Genomic DNA, 19,952 nt, shown 5'->3' on the forward strand with positions numbered 1-19,952 from the left:
AATCAGAGTGCTGTAATTCATTAAGCAGCCTCCTGTGGCTGAATAAAATCTTACTCAAGTATCATTGTTATAAGTTATTATTCACTTTGCCTTTGCTACCTGAGGTCCTCACACCTGTACAGGCACTAATCCTCAGATAGGCCTGGAAACAAGGAGCACTCAAATGAAGGACTATGAGTCACAGAACACACCTTTCTCCAGAAATCAGAAGCTGGGCAGGGTGCCTGAGATGTGTGTGCACACGGACTGTGGGATAGGAAGTGGAGTGTGTGTCAGAGCCAGGCCACGGGAGAGAGCAGTGTGAGCAAACCATCTGGGACCACTGAGGTTAGCAAAGCCAGGGGGCTTAGTGTGGGTCTGACATGCTACAAAGTCGTTCTCTATTTTTACTGTGGATCCTGCTGAGGGTCAATTTCTATATTCTACCACAAAAATTTCCTTGTAGGGCCAAGGGCCTTAACTCCCATACCACCTCGCCTGGAACATTGGACCAGTGAAAAAATGAACACTTGGGGCAGGAAATTTAGCTCGGTGGTTCCACTGCCTGCCTCACCAGCGCAAGGTCCCAATTTGATTCCCGGTCCCAAAAAGAAAACAATGTACACTTTATGGCTGAAATCTGCCTGGTGGGTCAAAGGCTCTGCCAGTGGCATGGGGCTTGGTGTGAGACCTGCTCACCCCCTCACTGCATCACCCCTGTAGTCCGATTCCTTGCCCACTCCTTTCTCCTCAGAATCTAAAATTTCTCTTCCATCAGCAACCCAGGCAAACAATAGAGGCATGCTTAAGAAATGGTATTTATTCCTTTACCTTCTTTCCTTTTCCCTACCCTATGGGAAAAGGAAAAAATGCAAACAAAGTCTTTGTACATAGGGAGGGGTGGTGGGATTGAACAGAGAGCAGGGCAAGGGGGAAAAAATAAGAACCAAGGTGTATCACGTCAATGTACCAATTCTCAATAAGTATTGTCAGCATTTTTTTTCCTAAATTGTAGCAATACAATTAATGAATACAAAAGAGATTGCATCTGAAGTCCAACCACCCTGACCTTGTTGGGAAACCTTCCTGGGAGTGGCTTGCAAAGAGGAGCAAAGCCAGTGGGCAGGGCTTCTGGGGACCATTTATATACTGCGACTCCAGGAGAGTTTCACAGAAGACCCCACTTGTCACAGCCACGCAGAGGAAGACAACAATGTCGAAATTGCCGGTAGGTTAAAGTGGTACCAGGACCAGTGGTCCCATTCAAATGAAAGAAGGGGAAGATGTGAGCCTTTATGAGATGCACATGTGAGCCTTTCCATGGCACATGTTTTGCTGGCAGAGGTGCTTGTGTGGAACAGAGAGACCCTGGGGATGTGATGGGAGAGATCCTTATAGAGATGGCATGCTCCTGCAGGGCCAAGGTAATCCTGTATCAGCACTGGATTGTCAAGCTGATATAGCTGTGAGCTCCACTTAGATGATGCAGCATCCTTGGGAGGAGGTCAGCTAACCAGGATGTGTGACTATGAGAATGAGTGTAGAAGAAAGGCTATACAGTTGTTCTTCAGGACTGTGGCTGTGAGTGTGTACAGGGGTACTACTGGACAGGTCACAGATTAATGGTGCATAGCACACTTAACAGGAGTTCAGGAGTGTGTGTTACTCAGTTGCAATAGAGATGGATTCTGTGCGTGTGTGTGTGTGTGTGAGTGTGTGTGTGTGTGTGTGTGTGTGTGTGTGTCCTGCTAGGGATGGAACCCAGGGCCTTGCAGATATTAAGCATGAGCTCTGTCACAGAGCAACATCCCGGGTCTCATGGTAACAACTTCAGATGTCACAAAGTTATTGTGCAGTGGTGTTCTAGAAGGGGCCTTTCCCTTCCAATAAGTAAGCCTTGTAAAACCGTTCTCCATGTCAGTAATTAGGATTAAGGTTTGAGGTCTTTTCCAGTCTTCTGGTCCTGAGAATACTCTACAAACCAGGAATTTCTGAAAAATCCTTCTTGTATTGGAGAAACTGATCACATTCAAGAAATGGATCTACAACATCACTACAAAATCAAGATGTGAACCCAGATAGCCTGACTCTTCTGCAACTCTTCAGCCTCATCAAGGAGACGGGGCCCCAACTGTGCTGGGGTCAAAAGAAGGAGGACCCTGGAGTTTGACCTTTGGCCCCTAACCTGTTGCCTCTAATCTGTTGGCCTCCAACCTCGCTTGGAGGATCACACATCCCTGGCCTGACACCTCTCTTCCACTCTCAATCCCCCAACAGATCCCAAACTCACACAATGTGTCCTTGCCTGTGGGTTCTACAGTGACCATCCAAGGCAAAGCTAACAATGCTTTCCGGTGAGTTCTGCACCATGTGTGCAGGCGGGTGGGTGAGGTGTGAGGCTATCACAACTCAGGGGATCCCATCATGTCAGAGTTATCCTGACATGTGTAATCAGCATGCTGGAGCCACATCCTAGGAGCAGGTCTGGAGATGTCCTCAGTACCAGGGGTATTTCCTGGGCTATGGTCAGATCTTGATTTCTGGGTAGGAGACCATTCATGTTGGGGCTGTGGTTCTGTGTCAAGGGACACAGACTTCTCAGGGGATCCACAATCCATAGGCCAGGCTCAACTGCTGCTCAGTTTTAGTGTCAGGATAAAGACACAGCACCTCACCACCAAGCCCTACAGGAAGAAGGCTTCCCTATCACCCAGGAGAGATCATGAGGACAATGTGGGAAGGGATTTGTGCTCTAAGTGTGCATGTCACAAGAAAGAAGGGACATAATGAACATGTTGTGTGCTTTGCTCTTCAGGATGGAGCCACGCATGCAGGTGGATTTCCACACTGGCACTAGTGCGAAGTCTAACATCGCCTTCTCCTTCCAAGTGTGCTTTGGAAAATGTGTGATAATGAACAGTCTACAGAATGAAGGCTGGGGACCTGAGGATAAATCCTTCAATGTGCCCTTTGAAGAAGACACGCCATTTGAAGTGGTCATCTCGGCACTGGAAAATGAGTACCAGGTGAGTCTCCCAGGGTGAACGCCCAGGCGGGCTTCATAGTCTCTCAGAGGACTCAACTCTTCCTGGCTGGAGAGTCCTTTTGAATCCATCTTCTGTAACTTCTCCTGCCCCAGATTTTCACCCCAGAGAAGATCTGCTTGTGCTGCATCCTTGGGTCTCCTCCAAATCAGACCAGGGTATGAAGTCAGCTCACACTGTCAATTCACCCTGACCTGCAGAAACTCCTCTTTCTTCCTTCCTTCCTTCCTTCCTTCCTTCCTTCCTTCCTTCCTTCCTTCCTTTCTTTCTTTCTTTTCCTACCAGGGATTGAACTTGGGACCTTGCAGTTGTGCAGCAGGCAAGTCAGTTCTATGTCTCTCCTTATTGAAATTTTTAGGCAGGTACACTGTTTAAAAAGGTATTTGAATAAGATTATAGTAATCTCAAAAATCTAGTCTTCCTCTCACTCCTAAACCTCAGTCCTTCTCATCCTAATAGCTGTTACTTGCTTCCTTGTTCTCTGTCCTGAGATAATCTACACTTCCAGCAGCTTTGTGTGTCTGTGTTTGTGTGTGTATACTGTCATCTTTGCTTTCTGAGAAAACGCTTGTATCCATTTCTCTGCACAACTCACGTTGAGAAATAGAGTTTGTTTTAAATTTTTTTCTTATTTTCGCCCCTCAGTACATATGTAGAGGACATAGTATTTACATGGCTTGTGGGAAGTTGGTCCATGTACGTAGCACATCTTAATGCCTTTTCTCATTCCCTTTCCCTTCCTTCCTTTCTACCTTCCCCCATACCTTGACCTCCTTCCTTTTTAAAATTGTTTGTACAAGTTTGCAGCTCATAAAGTTCACATTCTTCGTCTAAAGTTGGTATTTGTAGGCAAAGAATATATCTTATGAACAAATACAGAGGTAAATAGTGGTTACCAGAGCCTAGGAATGATGCAAGGGAAGAGGAGGGTGGACAGAGGATGGGTAGTGGCCACAGGGTACAGTTGGATCAGCAGAATGACTATCGATGATTTCTAGCACAGTAAGATAACTATGGCTGGTGCCGATGAACTTCCTATCTGAAAATCGCTACTAGAGCAAAGTTTGAATGCTCCTAACACCTAGAAATGATAAATATCTGTGTGACGCCCATGTTTTAATGGTCTAATCATGACAAATTGTATGCATGTGTTGAAATATCACATGGTTCCCCCAAATATGCAACATTGTTATATATCAATTAATATTCCAATACATTTTTTAAAAGCATATGTCTTTTGGAAACTATTCCATCCATTTCCTCATTGTTTAATGACCGCTCAATCTTCCATACAAATTACCAAAGCTGGTTCAACGTGCCCCTGGATGGATGGACATTTAGGTTATTGCTTGTACTGTGCTCTTCTACTAATCATATTTCTATTAGCTCATCATTGTCATCATCACAATCGTCTTCATTTTTTGGAGGACTATTTCAGAGAAATGTGCGTGCTTTAATTTGACAAATTAACACCTAAAAAATCCATAGAGCATAGCCTCAGCAGTAAAATATTTATGCACAGATTTGCTGGGCATAGTGGCCCCCACCTGTGGTCCCAGCACTCAAGAGGCTGAGGCAGGAGGATTGCCACAAGTTCCAGGCCAGCCTGGGCTACATTGTGACATAAGGCCAGCCTGAACTATGTAGTGAAACACTGTCTCCAAAAACCACCACTCCCCCAAAATGCACAATTTTGTGACCTCATAGCAGGAGGAAACATCACTGGCGTTTTATGAAGGTTAAGGCGGGAAATCTTTTTGTGTGCTAATTAGCTGTTCATGATAACAGCATAGTGTTTGAATCATCTGTGCTCATCTATCTCTTTGAGAACATTCAGGATCCATTCTTTCCTCCCACGGGTCCAAATCTGAGTACTCAAAAAGAAACTGGGGCATCAGCAGTAACAGTAGTCCGGCTCTGTGGGACAGAAACTTACGCGTTCGGTCAATGTGTATCTGGCTGGTTCCGAGCAAGACACAAGGATTCGAGACTCACGACATAATCACAGGCCATTGGCATCTGCTAGGGTAAAAATAGAGTCTGAGTGACATGGAGTGGTAGAACTTCTGCATGGAGAAAGAAAGGAAACAGAAAAGAGTAACTGTCTGAAAGAGTCAAAAAAGGTAGCCTGCCCACAGAGGCATGGCCATTGAGTTCTGAGGTGTGGTTAGGAGTTTTCTGAATGTAAGTAGACACAGGAGGGGAGAAGTAGGCAGGAGTGAACCCTTTTATGGCTTCGTTTCACATTTCTCACCCATTTTCCCTTTGTAGGTTTCAGTAAATGGCAAATATTGTTACAGCTTTGCCTATCGATTGCCACTGAGCTCTGTGGAGATGATACAGGTGTGGAGAGATGTCTTCCTGAAATCAGTGGATATAAAGCAAGGGTAGTGAGCAGACTCCCCATTGTGAAAGGAGGTTTCTCTCTCTGGATGATCATGGCCTTCCCAGAGCCCACTGACAACGATGCCACATCCTCTTGGATGCATTTGGTCATTAAAACTTTACAAACGTAGCAGGATCTGGCTCTTGTTTTCCAATAGTTGAGTAACTATTTCTGGGTGCGTCTGGCCTCTTCTTTCCCCAGGGTCCTGCTGCTCCCAGATACTGCTCACTCATGCAGCCCCTGGCCTGCAGTTTTCCCAGCTCCCAGATATGGGTTCCTATCCAGCCCTGCCAGTCCCACATGCTGCTCATTTGTACAGTTTCCAGGCTTACATCTGTCAGTGCTCAGATTTCGGTGCCTCACCTAAGTTCCACCCTAGTTTTCAAACTGGAAAGGGGCTGCCAGTGTCCCCCTCATACTGAGTTGCCCAGGCTGCCTGGAACTTTGTATCCAAGGCAAGCACGTCACAAGAATGGAGGGGAAGTCTGGATAGTGTCGACACGCCCCTGGCCTCCAATGGGAAAGAGGCTTTGTCCCAGAAGACCTCTTATCTTGACCAATATAGCCTGTGCTGCTGGGAGAAGACTAGGTGGACCCATGTGGTTCACCACACCCAGCAGGTGGTGGTGGTGACCTGTTTTCCCTTATGGATGGCTGGGTTTCCCTGAGGGTGGTGGAAAGAAGGCTCCAGGAAGGTTCTTGGGCAATCTACAGAGAGGTCCCTGAGGTTTCTTCTCTGTATTCCATCAACTTTAACCTCTCTTGGCTTGAGAAATAAAAAGGAAGACCAGCTCCGTTGGCAGCCGGTAGGAGGGAGTGGTTCCCCCATGGACCAAACATTCGAATACATGCTGGGAAGAAACTGCTGTGGTGCCAGCACTGGCCTGGACAGGTCTTGGACCCCTTTCTCCTGGTCCTTCCAGGCCCTGGAAACAAGGATGTCTGGTACAAAGGGAGGTCAATAGTTATGGTTGTTGAAATCCTGCCACAATCCTTGAGGACCCCAAAGAACCCATAACCTGTAGGTGGAGCCTTGTGTGGATCCCCATCTATTACCTAGGTCCATGGACTCTCCAGACCCAGCAAATAAGACAACTGCACCAGACAGCTCGAGATCACAAAAAGTTGCTAACAGAACTAGAACCTTGGTTTTATTTCTTTTAGATATCAATGATGCCAGCAGTATTCGCTGACTTCTGTACCCACTGTTCATTCTTTGCAATGTCCCGGTCACACTCCTGTTGTCTCTATGTGTGGCTCCACTTTGGTCCATCTTTTCTTCACCAATACCTCACTGTCTGGACCACTATGGCTTTGGAATATATCGTGTGCCCTGGGAGGTGGTTTCCCATCTTGTTCTCAAGATTGACCTGTCCTTGTCCCTGTTGCCTCCAAAGTCAATTATAGAAATAATTTCAGCTCCATGAAAACGTCAGGTGTATACCTCATTAAAATGTACTTGAAATTTTATATGAGGTGGAGATAACTAGTAACCTTATGACTTTTTAGTTTTTTTGTAATGAATGTATCATAACTCTCATTTTGGTTTTTAGTAACTATTAGTGATCTTCTATACATTTACTCCTAATGATATTGCATATTTTCTGTATATCTCAATGTATCTGATCATGTCTCCTGTTTAAATTGAATAGGTTTCAAGTGAAAATTTTTCAGAACTGTGCAGAGATGACATAATAGTTTAATTATTTTAAATTCATACTTTCATGCAAATCTGTATACTTACAGTTTAGCTCTGTTTTATTAGATTTCATAGGTAAGCTGTCATCCATAGCCATTTTCACTTTTTTCTACAATTTCCAAATTTTTCTTCAATTATTGTACAATAATTTATTCACAGTGATTCGCATATTTATGCATTTTAATGTTGAAGGACATTTTCTATTGTGTTCAGTTAAAAAGAGATGACTAAAGATTTCATGTTTATTGATTTAAAATATATTTTATGAGTCTACTAATACGAGAAATATTGGATAATATGTTTAGATCAATCCATTCCCCCATTACCCCTCTTACACTCTCGCCCCATCTTCTTTATCCCCTTCCCCTTATCTAATAAGAGTCTCCTTCGTATTTTCGTGTAATATTTTTAGATTTCACATAGTAGGGAGAATATGTGATACTTCTCTTCCTGAGTCTGCATTCTTTCACTTAATGAAAACAAAACCAGAGCTGGGTTTAGTGGTGCACACCTGTAATTACAGCATTTTAGAAGCCTAGGCTAGGAAGATTGAAAGTTCAAGTTCCACCTGGGCAACTTAAGAAAACTCTGTCTCAAAATAAAAAAGAGGCAGGGGATGTAGTTCAGTGGTTGAGTGCCTCTGGGTTCCATTCCCGGTACCACACAAAGAAACAAACAAAATGAAACAAACAGTATAGTAATGCAGAATGGGGGTCCTGAATGAGTTAGATAGTCACAAGAAGAAATGTAATTGTGTTGTATACCTAAAAGGTACCAACAAAAGAATTTAAGGGAAAAAAAAGAAATAGCAAATAAACATATGAAAAAATGTTCACCATCACTGGTCATTCAAGAGATGCAAATGAAAAAAACACTGAGATTCCACCTCACCCCAGAAAGAATGGCTGCTATCATGAAATCAACCAATGACAAATGCTGTTAGGGCTGTGGGAAAATAGGAACCCTGCTCCACTGCTGGTGGGAATGTAGACTGGTGCAACCACTAGGGAAATCAGTATGGAGATACCTCAAAGAACTAGGATTGGAAGTCTCATTTGACCCAGTTATTTCCCTGCTGGGTATCTTCCCCAAAGAATTAAAAGAAGCACACCACGGCGATATATGTACACCCATGTTCATAGCAACATAGTTTGTGAGAGCTAAAACTTGGAAACAGCCGAAATGCCCATCAACTGGAGACTGGATAAAGAAAATATGGTTTTTCTATAAAATGGAGTACTTACTCAGTCATAAAGAACAAGAAATTAGAGACATTTATAGCTAAATGGATGCACATTGAGGCGATACTCTTAAGTGAAATAAATAGGACATATATGTGTAAATACCAAATAGCTTCTCAGGTGTGAGAAACTGAACGTGTAAATAAGGACTAAAAAGTAAAATAGATAATGTGAAATGGTAAGAAAAGGCATAAAGGGGAAGAGAAAGGGGGAAGGGTTGGGGGGAAAAAAAGAAAGGAATGGAATTAATACGAGAAAATGAAACAACTGGAGACAAAGTCTTTGTAAATAGGGGGGGATGGAGAGGTTGAAGGGAGAGCAGGGGAATGGGAAAAAAAAAATAAGTACCAAGATAGAATATGTAAAGGTGCAAATTCCCAATGATGAATGTCACTATATTGTATACCTAAAATGTACCAATAAAACTAACGATACTTTTTAAAAGTTTGATGCCAAAATGGTAAATAAAACAAAACAAACAAACAAAAGACCAACACAAAACACCTGGCAGTGTCCAAAAGGAACCACTGGGAGGAGATAAAGTTTGGCAGCTGTTAAGAACTTTTGGTGATCTAGAGTTGTCTATCTGCCCCCTTATCCTGTTTATTGGGCCTAGAGAGTCCACGGACCTAGATTAATAGATGCGGATCTGCACAAGGCTCCACCTAAGGGCCATGGATTATTTGGGATCCTCAAGCATTGTGGGGGGACTTCAAGAACTGGAACTATTGGCCTTCTGTACCACCCATCACTTTTTCTGACCATTTCCACAACATGGAATCCTTGTTTCTAGGTCCTGGGAGGTCCAGGGGAAAGGAGTTCAAGACCTGTCCAGGCAGTCCTGGCACCACAGGAGTTTCCTCCCAGAACATATGGGCCACCTTGGTCCATGAGGAAACCATTCCCTTACTCTCTGCTGGCCAGTGGAGCTGGTCTTCCTCTTTATTTCTCAAGTCAACAGGGCCTAAGTTGATGGAATAGAGAGAGGAGACCTCAGGAATCTCTCTGTAAATTGCCCTAGAGCCCCCCTTCCAGCACCTTCAAGGATCCCTAGCCATCTACAAGGCAAACCAGGTCACTAACACCACCTGCTGGTCGTGGCCAGCCACATGGTCCACCTAGTCTTCTCATTAGCACAGCCTGAATTGGCAGGTCAGGAGAGAAGACCCTCTGGGACAAGCCGCTTTGGGACAAAGGTGACTTTGGCTTCTTTTCCTCTGGAGGCCAGGGGTGTCTCAACACGATACAGACTTCCCTTCCATTCTTGTGATGTGACTGCCTTGGATACTCTCTCCAGCATAGACCAGACATCCCTGGAGAACACCTCAAGAGTGCTAATTTCATCAGCTTCTAATTCACCGATGGACCAGAGGCCCATTAATACTCTTCACCATCCTCATACCCCTTCAGGCCTGTCCATCCTGACCCCTCATTTATTATGAATCCTCTTTCTGCAACCTGCACATTCTAGTGAATGGAGTGAGCGCAGGACCCTCCAAAAATCATCTCCTCAGGCTGTTAATGGCATTTTCTCTCAACGCTCTAAGGCTAGGGGAAACCCAGTACTTCAAGGATGCTGCATTCCAGTTGCATGTGGACCTGTCCAAGGCTAATCCCAGCCCTGGTTCTTGGGGGCAGGCATCAAGGATTCCTAGAAGTTTTGTTTTTTTTTTTTAATAATGCAACTGTGATGCACGCCCTACCGAGGTCCTGAGTAGCATGGAAGACGCCTAATCACCCCGCTGCAGACAGGCCGGTCTGCCCACGCCCTACCGAGGTCCTGAGTTGCGCGCGGAAGACACCGAATCACCCCGCTGCAGACAGGCAGCCTCCTGGTTCCACACTACAAAGACGCAGAGAACACCAGACCACCAGACCAAGGTACTGAGTCCCGCTGTTCCCGGCCCAGAGGTAAGGGCTTCTGAGCCATCGTCCCACTGCTCCTGGTCCAGAGGAAGGGGCTTCCCGGTCACCATCCCTCCCGCTGGTCCCAGCCCACAGGAAAGGGCTTTTGCACCACCTTCTGTCCCGCTGCTCCTGGCCCAGAGGAAGGGGCTTCCAGGCCACCATCCCTCCCGCTGCTCCCAGCCCACAGGAAAGGGCTTTTGGGTCACCATCCCTACTGCTGCTCCCGGCCCCTGGCCCACCTCACCCCGCTCAGAGGAGGTAATCCGTGTGGGCGCTAACAGCCCCCCGCCCCAGTCGAAATGAGAAAACACGTAAATAAGTCTCAGAACCAGACTTCCAGATCACCTACAGCAACTCCAAAGGGAAATGAGATGGAACACTCTGATACTCAACCACCCGGACCCACTGAACTGTCAACAAAAGGGGATCTGGAAAAAAATGAAATCAGAAATAATTTCTCAGATAACAGGAGAAATTGTGCCCCTAGTGCAAGACATGATTAATAAATCTAGAGAGGAGCTGAGGAACATGATGGAATCCCAACATAAGAAACAAATGGAATCCATAAAACAGATGCAAATAGATTTCCAGGACATGAAAAACTCCATTGAAAGTCTACACAGCAGAATGAGCCAATGTGAGGACAGAATTTCAGATATAGAAGATAAGATTGCAATTAGTGACCAGGAAAAGAAAAATTGCTTCAAAATAATGCAACTGTTATGTTTTGTTTCTAGATGTCCCTCCAAGGCCTCATGTCCTCTAGGCTTTTGCAGAGGAGGCTTGATCAAGAGTGTGTGATACTGGGCTGGGGATTTAGCTCAGTGGTTGCGCCGCCTGCCTCGCAAGCACAAGGTCTTGAGTTTGATCTCCAGTACCAAAAAAAAAAAGAATGTGTGATACTGACACATGTATAAATACCGAATAGTTTCTCTAGTGTGAGGAACTGAAAGTGTAAATAAAGACTAAAATGTATAATAGCTAATGTGAAATAGGCAGAAAAGGGGCAAAAGGGAAGGGGAAGTAGGAGGGGTAAGGGAAAGGAAAGAAGGGAATGGAATTAATACGAGAAAATGGAAAAATGGAAAAAAAAATCTTTGTAAATAGGGAGGAATGGAGGGGTTGAAGGGAGGGCTGGGCAAGAGTAAAAAATAAGAACCAAGAGAGATTATGTAAAGGTGCAAATTTCCAGTGATGAATGTCATTATATTGTATACCTAAAATGTACCAATGGTTAGAATGAATAATCGATAATGCAAAATAGGAAGAAAAGGTCCAAAAGGGTAGGGATAGTGGGAGGGGCAGGGGAAAGGGAAGAAGGGAAAGGAAAAATGATGAGAAATGGAAAAAATGGAAACAAAGTCTTTGTAAACAGGGAAGGGTGGAAGGGGTGAAGGGAGGGCTAGGAATGGGGAAAAAATAAGAACCTAGATGCATCACGTAAAGGTACAAGTTCCCAGTGAGAAATGTAAATGTGTTGTATACCTAAAATGTACCAATAAAAGGATTTCAATTTTTTAAAAAAAGAGTGTGTGATAGTGGAACTGATTCAGGATGCTGAGTTAGGCTCAATGGCACTAGGATTAAGGGTGTGAGTAGTCTGAATAAGATAAAAGGGGCAGAAAAACATTGTTAATTTCCCTTGTTGCTTTTGCTATTGTGTGGGTGCCATGAACTCTTTCTCCTCTGCAATGTCCCTCTGCCATGCCACCCTGCCTGGGGGCAGCCAATTATGGACTGAAACCTCTACAAACTTTAAGAAAAATAAACCTTCTCATCTCGAACTTTGGGTGTGGGGTATTTCCTCTCAGCAACAAGAGAAAAGTAACAAAGACACCAATTAATTCTCAATCTTCTGCCCTACATCTGTGTGTCATGGCAGGCCTAGGATAGTGGTTTCTTTTTATTTTCTTTTGCCTGTGTATCACTTTCTATCTTTTAAAAAAATTTATAATTCCCATGAGTTTGGTGTGTTGCGAGTATATACCATACCACATAGTTGGGCTTATTTATTTTTTGATCCAATTTGAAAAATATTTTTGTGCTCGGCCCATTTGCACTTATTGAAAATGGGGCAATCTGGTAGAGCCTCGGGGATTGAGGAGATGACTGGTCACGGGAGCGCTGTTCTCAGCAGTCCACTGATGAGTTCATAGCTGACTTGCTGTGAGGAGCTGGGGCCTTGTTAGAGGTGATCACTGGAGCTGTGACCCGGAAGAGTGCATCTCCCTCTCCAGCTCCTACCTTCACTCCCTGCTTCCCAAACACCATGATGTGAGCAGCTTTCCTCCACCAGGTCCTTCAAGCATACTGTTTTTCCCTTGGAACCACCCAAGGATTGTGTGGACTGAGACTGCTGAAGCTGAGCCACAACAAACCTCTCCTGCTTTAATACCTGTGCATATCAGGTATTGTGTGTCAGTGAGGAGAAAGTGACTAAGCTGAGGTGGCACTGGTTGAGGTGGTGGATGTCTGTAATCCCAGCACTCTGGGAGACCGATGCAGGAGGATCCAGTGTTCAAGGCAGCCTGGGCAACTCTGGGAAACCCTAACTATAAATAAATAAATAAATAGATAAATAGATAGATAGATAGATAGATAGATAGATAGATAAATAAATAACTGGAGGCAGGAGATGGCTGCCTAAGTGGAGTTGGTAAAGAAGGGAGAGTCAGAATCGTACACCAGAGGAAAGCAAATACACTGAGGCAGGGGCTTTAGAGAAAATGAACTACGGGAAGGTGAACAGAAGGAGAAACTCACTGGACTGAAATCCAGTATGAGCGGGGCTCAGAAAGGGAAGTAGCGTGGCTCTTGGATTGAGGCACCACTTACACCCCAGGTGCAGCATAACTGCCATCAGGGAGAAGATTGGGCTCTCTGAGGGAGGAAGCTGGCATTTCTGCTGCGGCCTGGGTGATAGAATGGGCTCCAGACACTCTACCCTCCTACCAGGAAGAGGAGCACAGAAAGTGAGATAGGCAAAAACCAGGGCTGCAGAGAAATTTAAACAGTGTATGATGGACATAGGCAGTCCTTTGGGAATTTGAAAAGAAGTGCGCTACTCAGATTAGGGACCAAAATCTGAGCACTGAGAGACTTCAGCCTGGGAACTGCACAAGTGAGCAGCATCTAGGACAGGCAGGACTGGTTAGGAACCTAAATCTGAGAGCTGAGGAAACTGCAGCCCAGGGGCTCCACGAGTGAGTAGCTTCTGGGAACAGCAGGACTCTTGCAAAGTAGAGGCTAGACCTACTCAGCAAGAATTCCCCAACAATTTCCTCCCCATACTCCAAGTGTGCTCTTCTTATCAGCCATCATGGATGGTGTCCATGCCTGACAACGTGTGCCCGCAGGAGAGCCCCCAATATCTCCTGACAAAGACTGTGGTGTATTGATAATTTCACAAGTTAGAGAATGACAATCTGGGGATGGTGACTGTAAAATGACTATTGGCGGAAGGAGACAGAGTGATATTCAGGTCAGAAAGCATCTCATACACTAGGCAGAAATCTAGTGGAAGAGAAAAAGAGTCAACTGCAAATTTGTCCTGCAGGGAAAAGAGTGGAGAACAACAGAGCTCTGATACAAGGTGACCAAGAACCACATGCTGGGCCACTGCACTCTACCCACCCCACATTCACTGGGATAGTTGGATCTTGGGACAGAGACAGAGACCTAGTTAGCCACATCCAACCCACTGCTTGAAGCTGGAAGGCAGGAACAGAGACCCACCCACTTCAAGAAGCCTCTGTGCTCACAAGAAGCCCATTAAGCCATTCATGGGGTGGAGAGGCAGCTTGCAGACCTTCAACTGAACTAGGCTGCAATATAAACGGCACTTTGACTTTATGCTCTTTTTTCTTCTCTTTTCATCATTTTTGGGCCATTTTTTCCCTTTTTACTTTTCTCTTCCTCTCTTTACTATCCCCTTATCTTCCGTATAGGGAAGGGGAAAGGGGACATTACCAGAGACCCCCTACAGTGGGTCCTGGTCTCCTGTGAGTCACTAGAACACAAAACTAATAAAAATAAAGACAAGAAACAAGACTTAGAGGAAAATCTGTATCTTGGGGGTCATTAGTGCTGCTCTGGGCAACAAAGACAAAGGCCCCCAAGCACACCCAATATTTATTGATTACAACCGTGGGTAGAAAGTGAGAGGAGAGCAGGGTATGCTTTTGAAGGAATCTAGTGATATACTGCCAAACACCTGGCATGATGGTGCCAAGTAGAGGTATAATTTCAACACAGTCTGATCTCCTGTCTGATTAAACCTATCAATATTTCTTTCTTGTTCTGTCTTCCTACTGCCTTATCCCTTTCCTTTTCCTCTTCCTTTTTCCTTACCGGTTGCCCTCCACATCCCAGTGTTTATTATCAGAATACTAGTCTGTAGGGAGTATTTATAAAAGGGTGAAATTGTTGAAACAACTTCTAAGGTGACTGATGCGTGGTGGGCTCTGTGGGCATTATTATAACTGGTAGGAATTCTCTTGCATTACAGTGACCAGGTCTGATCCTGTTAACCTGGACAGGTCCAAGAGGTAGATAAGCCAAGAAGCAAACAAAGCCAAGATCACTTCGCTGGAAAGCAGACACTACCTAAAGAGATCACTATACTACAAAAAAAAAGTCTTTCTACTATAATTGATATTCAACCCTAAACAAATAAAGACACACACACATTCTCGCTCTCTTTCTCTCTCTCAACACAAGAAAACAAGGCAACAAAATGCTTCCAAAAACTAACAACTCTCCTATCTCTGATGAATGCAGTTGTCTTGAAGTTGTCTCAAGGGAACACCCCAGGGAGAGGGTGGGACTCAGGGAGGATCTTCTGACACCAAGACCCAGCCTCCTGCACTTGGACCGGAAGCAGTAATGGGCACTGGCTGGGCAGGGGTGGCAAAGGAGGCTCTCATCACCCCATGTCTTTGGGTAGAGGAGAAGGGGGCTATGGAAACTGTCATCAGTGAGAAGTGACAATGCGTGCTTTGATCAAATGGTTGCCTTCCATCCATGGATTTTATCAAAATGTGGTGATTGTACACATTAATGGAGTACAGTGCAGGATTTCAGCATGTTCATGCAGCACACTCTAATAAAATCAGGTGATTAGCATTTGTATATTCTGTCCTTTTGTATGTTTGGAGCCTTTGAAATCCTCTCTTCTACTTGTTCATAAATTATATCATGGGCCCTTGAGAACTGTAATCCTGCTACTCTGATGAATTGCACAGAACTTGGCTCTTCTGTGTAATTTGGTATTATCTAATTATCCCCTCTCCTTTTGTAAATTAAAGTTCTTTTCTAAGGTTTTTCTTTCTATTTTTAACACCCTGTCAATTAACCAAGGGCTGGTCAATAAATACTTATCATATATGCTGATATTGGTTTACTAAGTACTTTGAAGTAAACAAATGGTTTTTTCCTTGGAACTTCTATCTGACATATTCTCAGAAACAAGCATTAACCAGGAATTCCAAATATCCAGGATCCCAGTTTCTTCAAAATTTATTTGTGCCTCTACAACCAAGGAGCCAATAGAACAAAATCAGATTTTCTATTGGGTTTCAAGATTTAGCTGGTATCACAGGGACCTCAGAGTACTGAAGAGCATGTGGCAACTTCACAGTGAACTCCCGAACACTTCCTCTGATTTTCTACTGGTTTCAGTGTGCACGCTCAGCACCAGCAGAATCACAGTTCCCTCTCTGACCTGGAAAATGAAGGCTAGAGTCCTGATGAAAGTCAAGAGAGCTGCTTCCACCTGTAAAAATGTAGAGGTCTAGTGCACCCCTGGAGGGTTTCCAGAGATTAAGGCAGACATCAAGGACAGGAAAGATTCACATTTCCATCCAATTGCCAATTCACTCACCTGGCTGGCCTGAGTAAAGGACAATGAGATCTAGGAGAATGAGAGTGGACTGTCCTTGTTTCGGGAGATGGTGTTTCCACTTTAGGCTGCTGTACTATATGTGATTTCATAGCTTGAGCAATTTCATACACCTAGTACATCGTATATAGCTATTGATCTGATTTGATGTGTGTGTGTGTGTGTGTGTGTGTGTGTGTGTTTCCTTGGTACTTGTTACAAAGGCCACAAGAAGCACTCTGCTTTCTGCTGATGTGGCTGAAAACATACTTTCACCATCCTACCTTGGAGTATGTCTATTCCCCAACCCTTTTTAAAGTTTTGTCCACATAGACCTCGGTTATTCCCTTCCACAAGACACTGAGCTGGTCTTTTACACTGATGATATTATGTTCCTTAAACCTGGAGAGGAGAAGGTGATCACTACTTTAAGTGACTTGCTAATGTGTTTATGTTTCAGAGGGTAATAAATAAAACCCACAAATATTCAGGGGCTTCTCACCTTGGTGAAATTTCTAGGAGCCCAGTAGATGGGGCATGTTGAGCTATTGCTTCAAAACAAAAAATAAGTTCTTATATCTGGCTCTTCTTCCCATCAAAGAAAAGATGTAATATCAAGTAAGCACCTTTGGATATCAGAGGCAACATGTGCCTCCCTTCAGTGTGTTCCTCTGCTCTATTTACCCAATATGTTAGTCAGCTGTCCATTGCTGTGAAAATTGCCTGAGATAATCAAGCTAAAAATAATAGGAAAGGTCTATTTTTGGTTCACAGTTTAGAGGATTCACTCTGTGAATAAGGACTATTTTGCCTTGGGTCTGTGGCAGCAAATCATAGTGGTGAGACATGGCGGAACACAGCTGCTCACTTCAGGTCACCAAGGAGGAAGTTTGAGAGGGAAAGAGATCAAGAGGGCAGCATCCCCACAATCCCATTCAAGGGCACAAACCTAGTGACCTAAATCCTCCCAATAGATCCTACTTGCTTTGGTTTCCTAATTTTTCTGAGACAGAATTTAGGCTGGCTTTGAACTCATTATGTAGCCCAGGCTGCCAAACAAAACCTAATAGAATAAATTCAATAACGTTTTAGGACACAAAATCATTGTATAAATCCAGTTGTATTTTTATACACAAATCATGACCTCCAATATCCAAAGTTGCTTACCCAGCATTCTGTTGTCCCCCATCACCACCCCCCATTGGTGGAAGCAGAGGCCAGACATAAGAACTTGTCCCTCACCTTAGAAGCAATGTATACGTGCTGTAACTACTGGAACCCTGGAAACTACACTGCGCTGAAAAGTCCCTGAATTTTGGGTAGGATTTACTTCTCACAGTAGAAAACAGGAACACCTTTACCAGGTCATCTACAGTGGTGACCACCTCTCGTTCACCAGGTCTAAAGAGCATAATATCATCAGTGTAAAAGACCAGCTTGGTGTCTTCTGGAAAGGAAAAATGACCAAGGTCTATGTGGACTAAACTTGAAATAGAGTTGGAGAAATGGCATACTTTGAGGCAGGACAGTGGAGATATATTTCTCGCCCTGTCAAGGGAGAGAAAAGTTCTTCTGGTAGCCTTTGCTAATGAGTACCAAGAAACACACACACACACACACACACACACACACACACACACACACGCACGCACTCCAAATGAATAGCTGTGTATCATGTGCCCGCTGTGTAATTTTCTCAAGCCACGAACCCATACCTGGTACACATATGCAATTGGAATCACCATCTGGGGAAACTTAGAAGATGCCACTGTCATTCTCCAAGATCTAATTGTTCCCTACATATGCCAACCAGGTAAGTGAACTGGAGATATGGTAGGGATCACTATCCTTACATCTTTCAAGTCCTTGATGTTTGCGTTAACCGCTACAAACACAGCAGGAATGTCCTCTTGCTCTCTCCTTACCTCTTTCATGCATAAGAGCAGCTCTGATGGCTTTTGTTTGGACTTTCCTACTATAACAGCACTAATTCTACAGGTCAGAGAACTAACATGAGATCTTGATGTTGCTGAGTATGCACCCTGGAAATGGGGAGACAACCACAGGAGGGCTCAGAGGTCCACTGGGGAGCTGCCATATGCTCTTCATTGCTTTCAGTTCTCTATGATTCTGGCTGACCTCTTAATTCCAACTGAAAATCTGTTTTTGCTTTAGTTACATGTCTGGCTGAAGAGCCATTAATAGGTTCTGAAGAAACTCAAGTCTGGATATCTTGGACTTCCTAATTTATGCTGGTTTGTGAGAATATTTCGGAAATTCCAAGGAAAGCCATTTATTTACTTAAAAGGTTCTTAGTAAGCCAATCTCAGCAGATATAATAGGTACTTACCTGCCCTCTTCAATTGGCAGGCCATGAAAAATAGTATAGAAAGAAGTTCTAAAAAGAGGCCTTTGTTTACTTTAAAAGGAATTAGTAAGCCAATCCCAGCAGTTATTATAGTCCCTTATCTGCCTTCATTTACCTGACAAGACATGAAAAATATTAATTTCTAAGGAGAGATGTTTAGTTACAAAGAAAAGGAGAGGCTAAATAAGTGATATGAAATAACAGAAGGAATGAATTCTAATGTTTTCGGCAGAGTCGGGTGATTATAGTTCACAAAACCCTTTGAACTTTATCAACAACTAGAAGAGAGGAGCTCAAAGATTCCAAGCAGAAAGAAAGGGTAAGGAGATGGAAATGCTAATCACCTGATTTAATCCAATATAATGTTTGCATGTGTTGAAATACCATGCTGTACTACATTAATGTATACAATTATTACATTTTATTTCATTTTATTTTTAAAGTATCACAATGTTTATTGATAGGTACAAGTATATAAAATCAGGGCATGAACATGACTTTATAAATTAAGTAGACTTAATTTCAATACTATAATAAGAGGGACCAATTCAAATTCTCACCGTCTGTTTCACACCCACAAAATACATTTTTATTTTACTTTTTTTTTTTCTTTTGGTACCAGGGATTGAACTTGGGACCTTGTGCTTTCAAGGTAGGCGCTGGAACCACTGAGCTAAATCCCCAGCCCTACATTTTTATTTTAAAAAGATGGATTCAAAGCAAACCATTTGATCAGTACACACATAGTCACTTCTTACTGATGACATTTTTTATAGCTTCCTTCTTCTCTACCCAAAGACACGGGTGATGAGATCCTTTATTGCCAACTCTTCCCCTATAGTGCCCATCCCTGCCTCCAATCCCACCGCAGGAGCCTGGGCACTAATTCTGGAACATCCTTCCTGACCCTTAGGAAAAACTTCAGGACACTCCCGATCGTTACATATGCTGTAAAAACTTCAGTCCTTCATGGTTCTTCATCCCTGCCATCCTGATAAATCTCTGGCCATTTTGCTAAATCACTCCTACAAGACATTTCAGTGAGTGTGGTCTTTCTGGTAATTTTCCTTCAAACAAAATATCATCCCCAGAAGATTTAGATAATTTTTCTTAGAAAGTAACCTGTTAAATAGAACCTTGCTAAAAATAACTGAGAGTTCATTATGAATAAAATTCAAGCAGGGTATGATGGTACACATCTGTAAGCCTAGGACCCTGGAAAGTAGTTGAGCCAAGAGGACCACAAGTTTGAGTACAGCTTGGGCAACATAATGACTTGACCCTGTACAAAATAAAACTTGAAACAAAAAAGTGCTGTTGGTGTAGCTCAACACAGACCTTGTGTTTAATCCCCAATATCATATTTTTTTAAAGAGTAAAATTTGTATGTATGAGTTGGTATATACATAAAAATCAATAGTATAGAGCAGTGAAAATAAAGGAACTATA

General features: G+C 43.6%; 1 protein-coding gene across 2 annotated transcripts; it reads left to right on the plus strand.

Moving 5' to 3' along the window:
• Positions 1-998: 998 nt before the first annotated feature.
• LOC101714540 (galectin-10) lies at positions 999-14,950 on the plus strand. Of its 2 annotated transcripts, none has more exons than XM_087197495.1 (4): positions 999-1,207; positions 2,257-2,333; positions 2,795-3,005; positions 14,765-14,950. In XM_087197495.1, exons 1-4 carry the CDS (start codon positions 1,193-1,195, stop codon positions 14,765-14,767), a joined length of 306 nt encoding a protein of 101 aa, XP_087053621.1. In that variant the 5' UTR covers positions 999-1,192; the 3' UTR covers positions 14,768-14,950. The 2 variants fall into 2 exon arrangements, with proteins under 2 accessions (XP_087053621.1, XP_087053620.1); XM_087197494.1 differs by lacking the exon at positions 14,765-14,950 and adding an exon at positions 5,295-5,538 and having other exon boundaries at positions 1,082-1,207.
• The last annotated feature ends 5,002 nt before the right edge of the window (positions 14,951-19,952 follow it).

Source organism: Heterocephalus glaber, unplaced genomic scaffold, assembly GCF_053883595.1.
Source record: "Heterocephalus glaber isolate CG9 unplaced genomic scaffold, H.glaber_assembly_v1.0 deba00001670, whole genome shotgun sequence".
NCBI lineage: Eukaryota > Metazoa > Chordata > Mammalia > Rodentia > Bathyergidae > Heterocephalus > Heterocephalus glaber.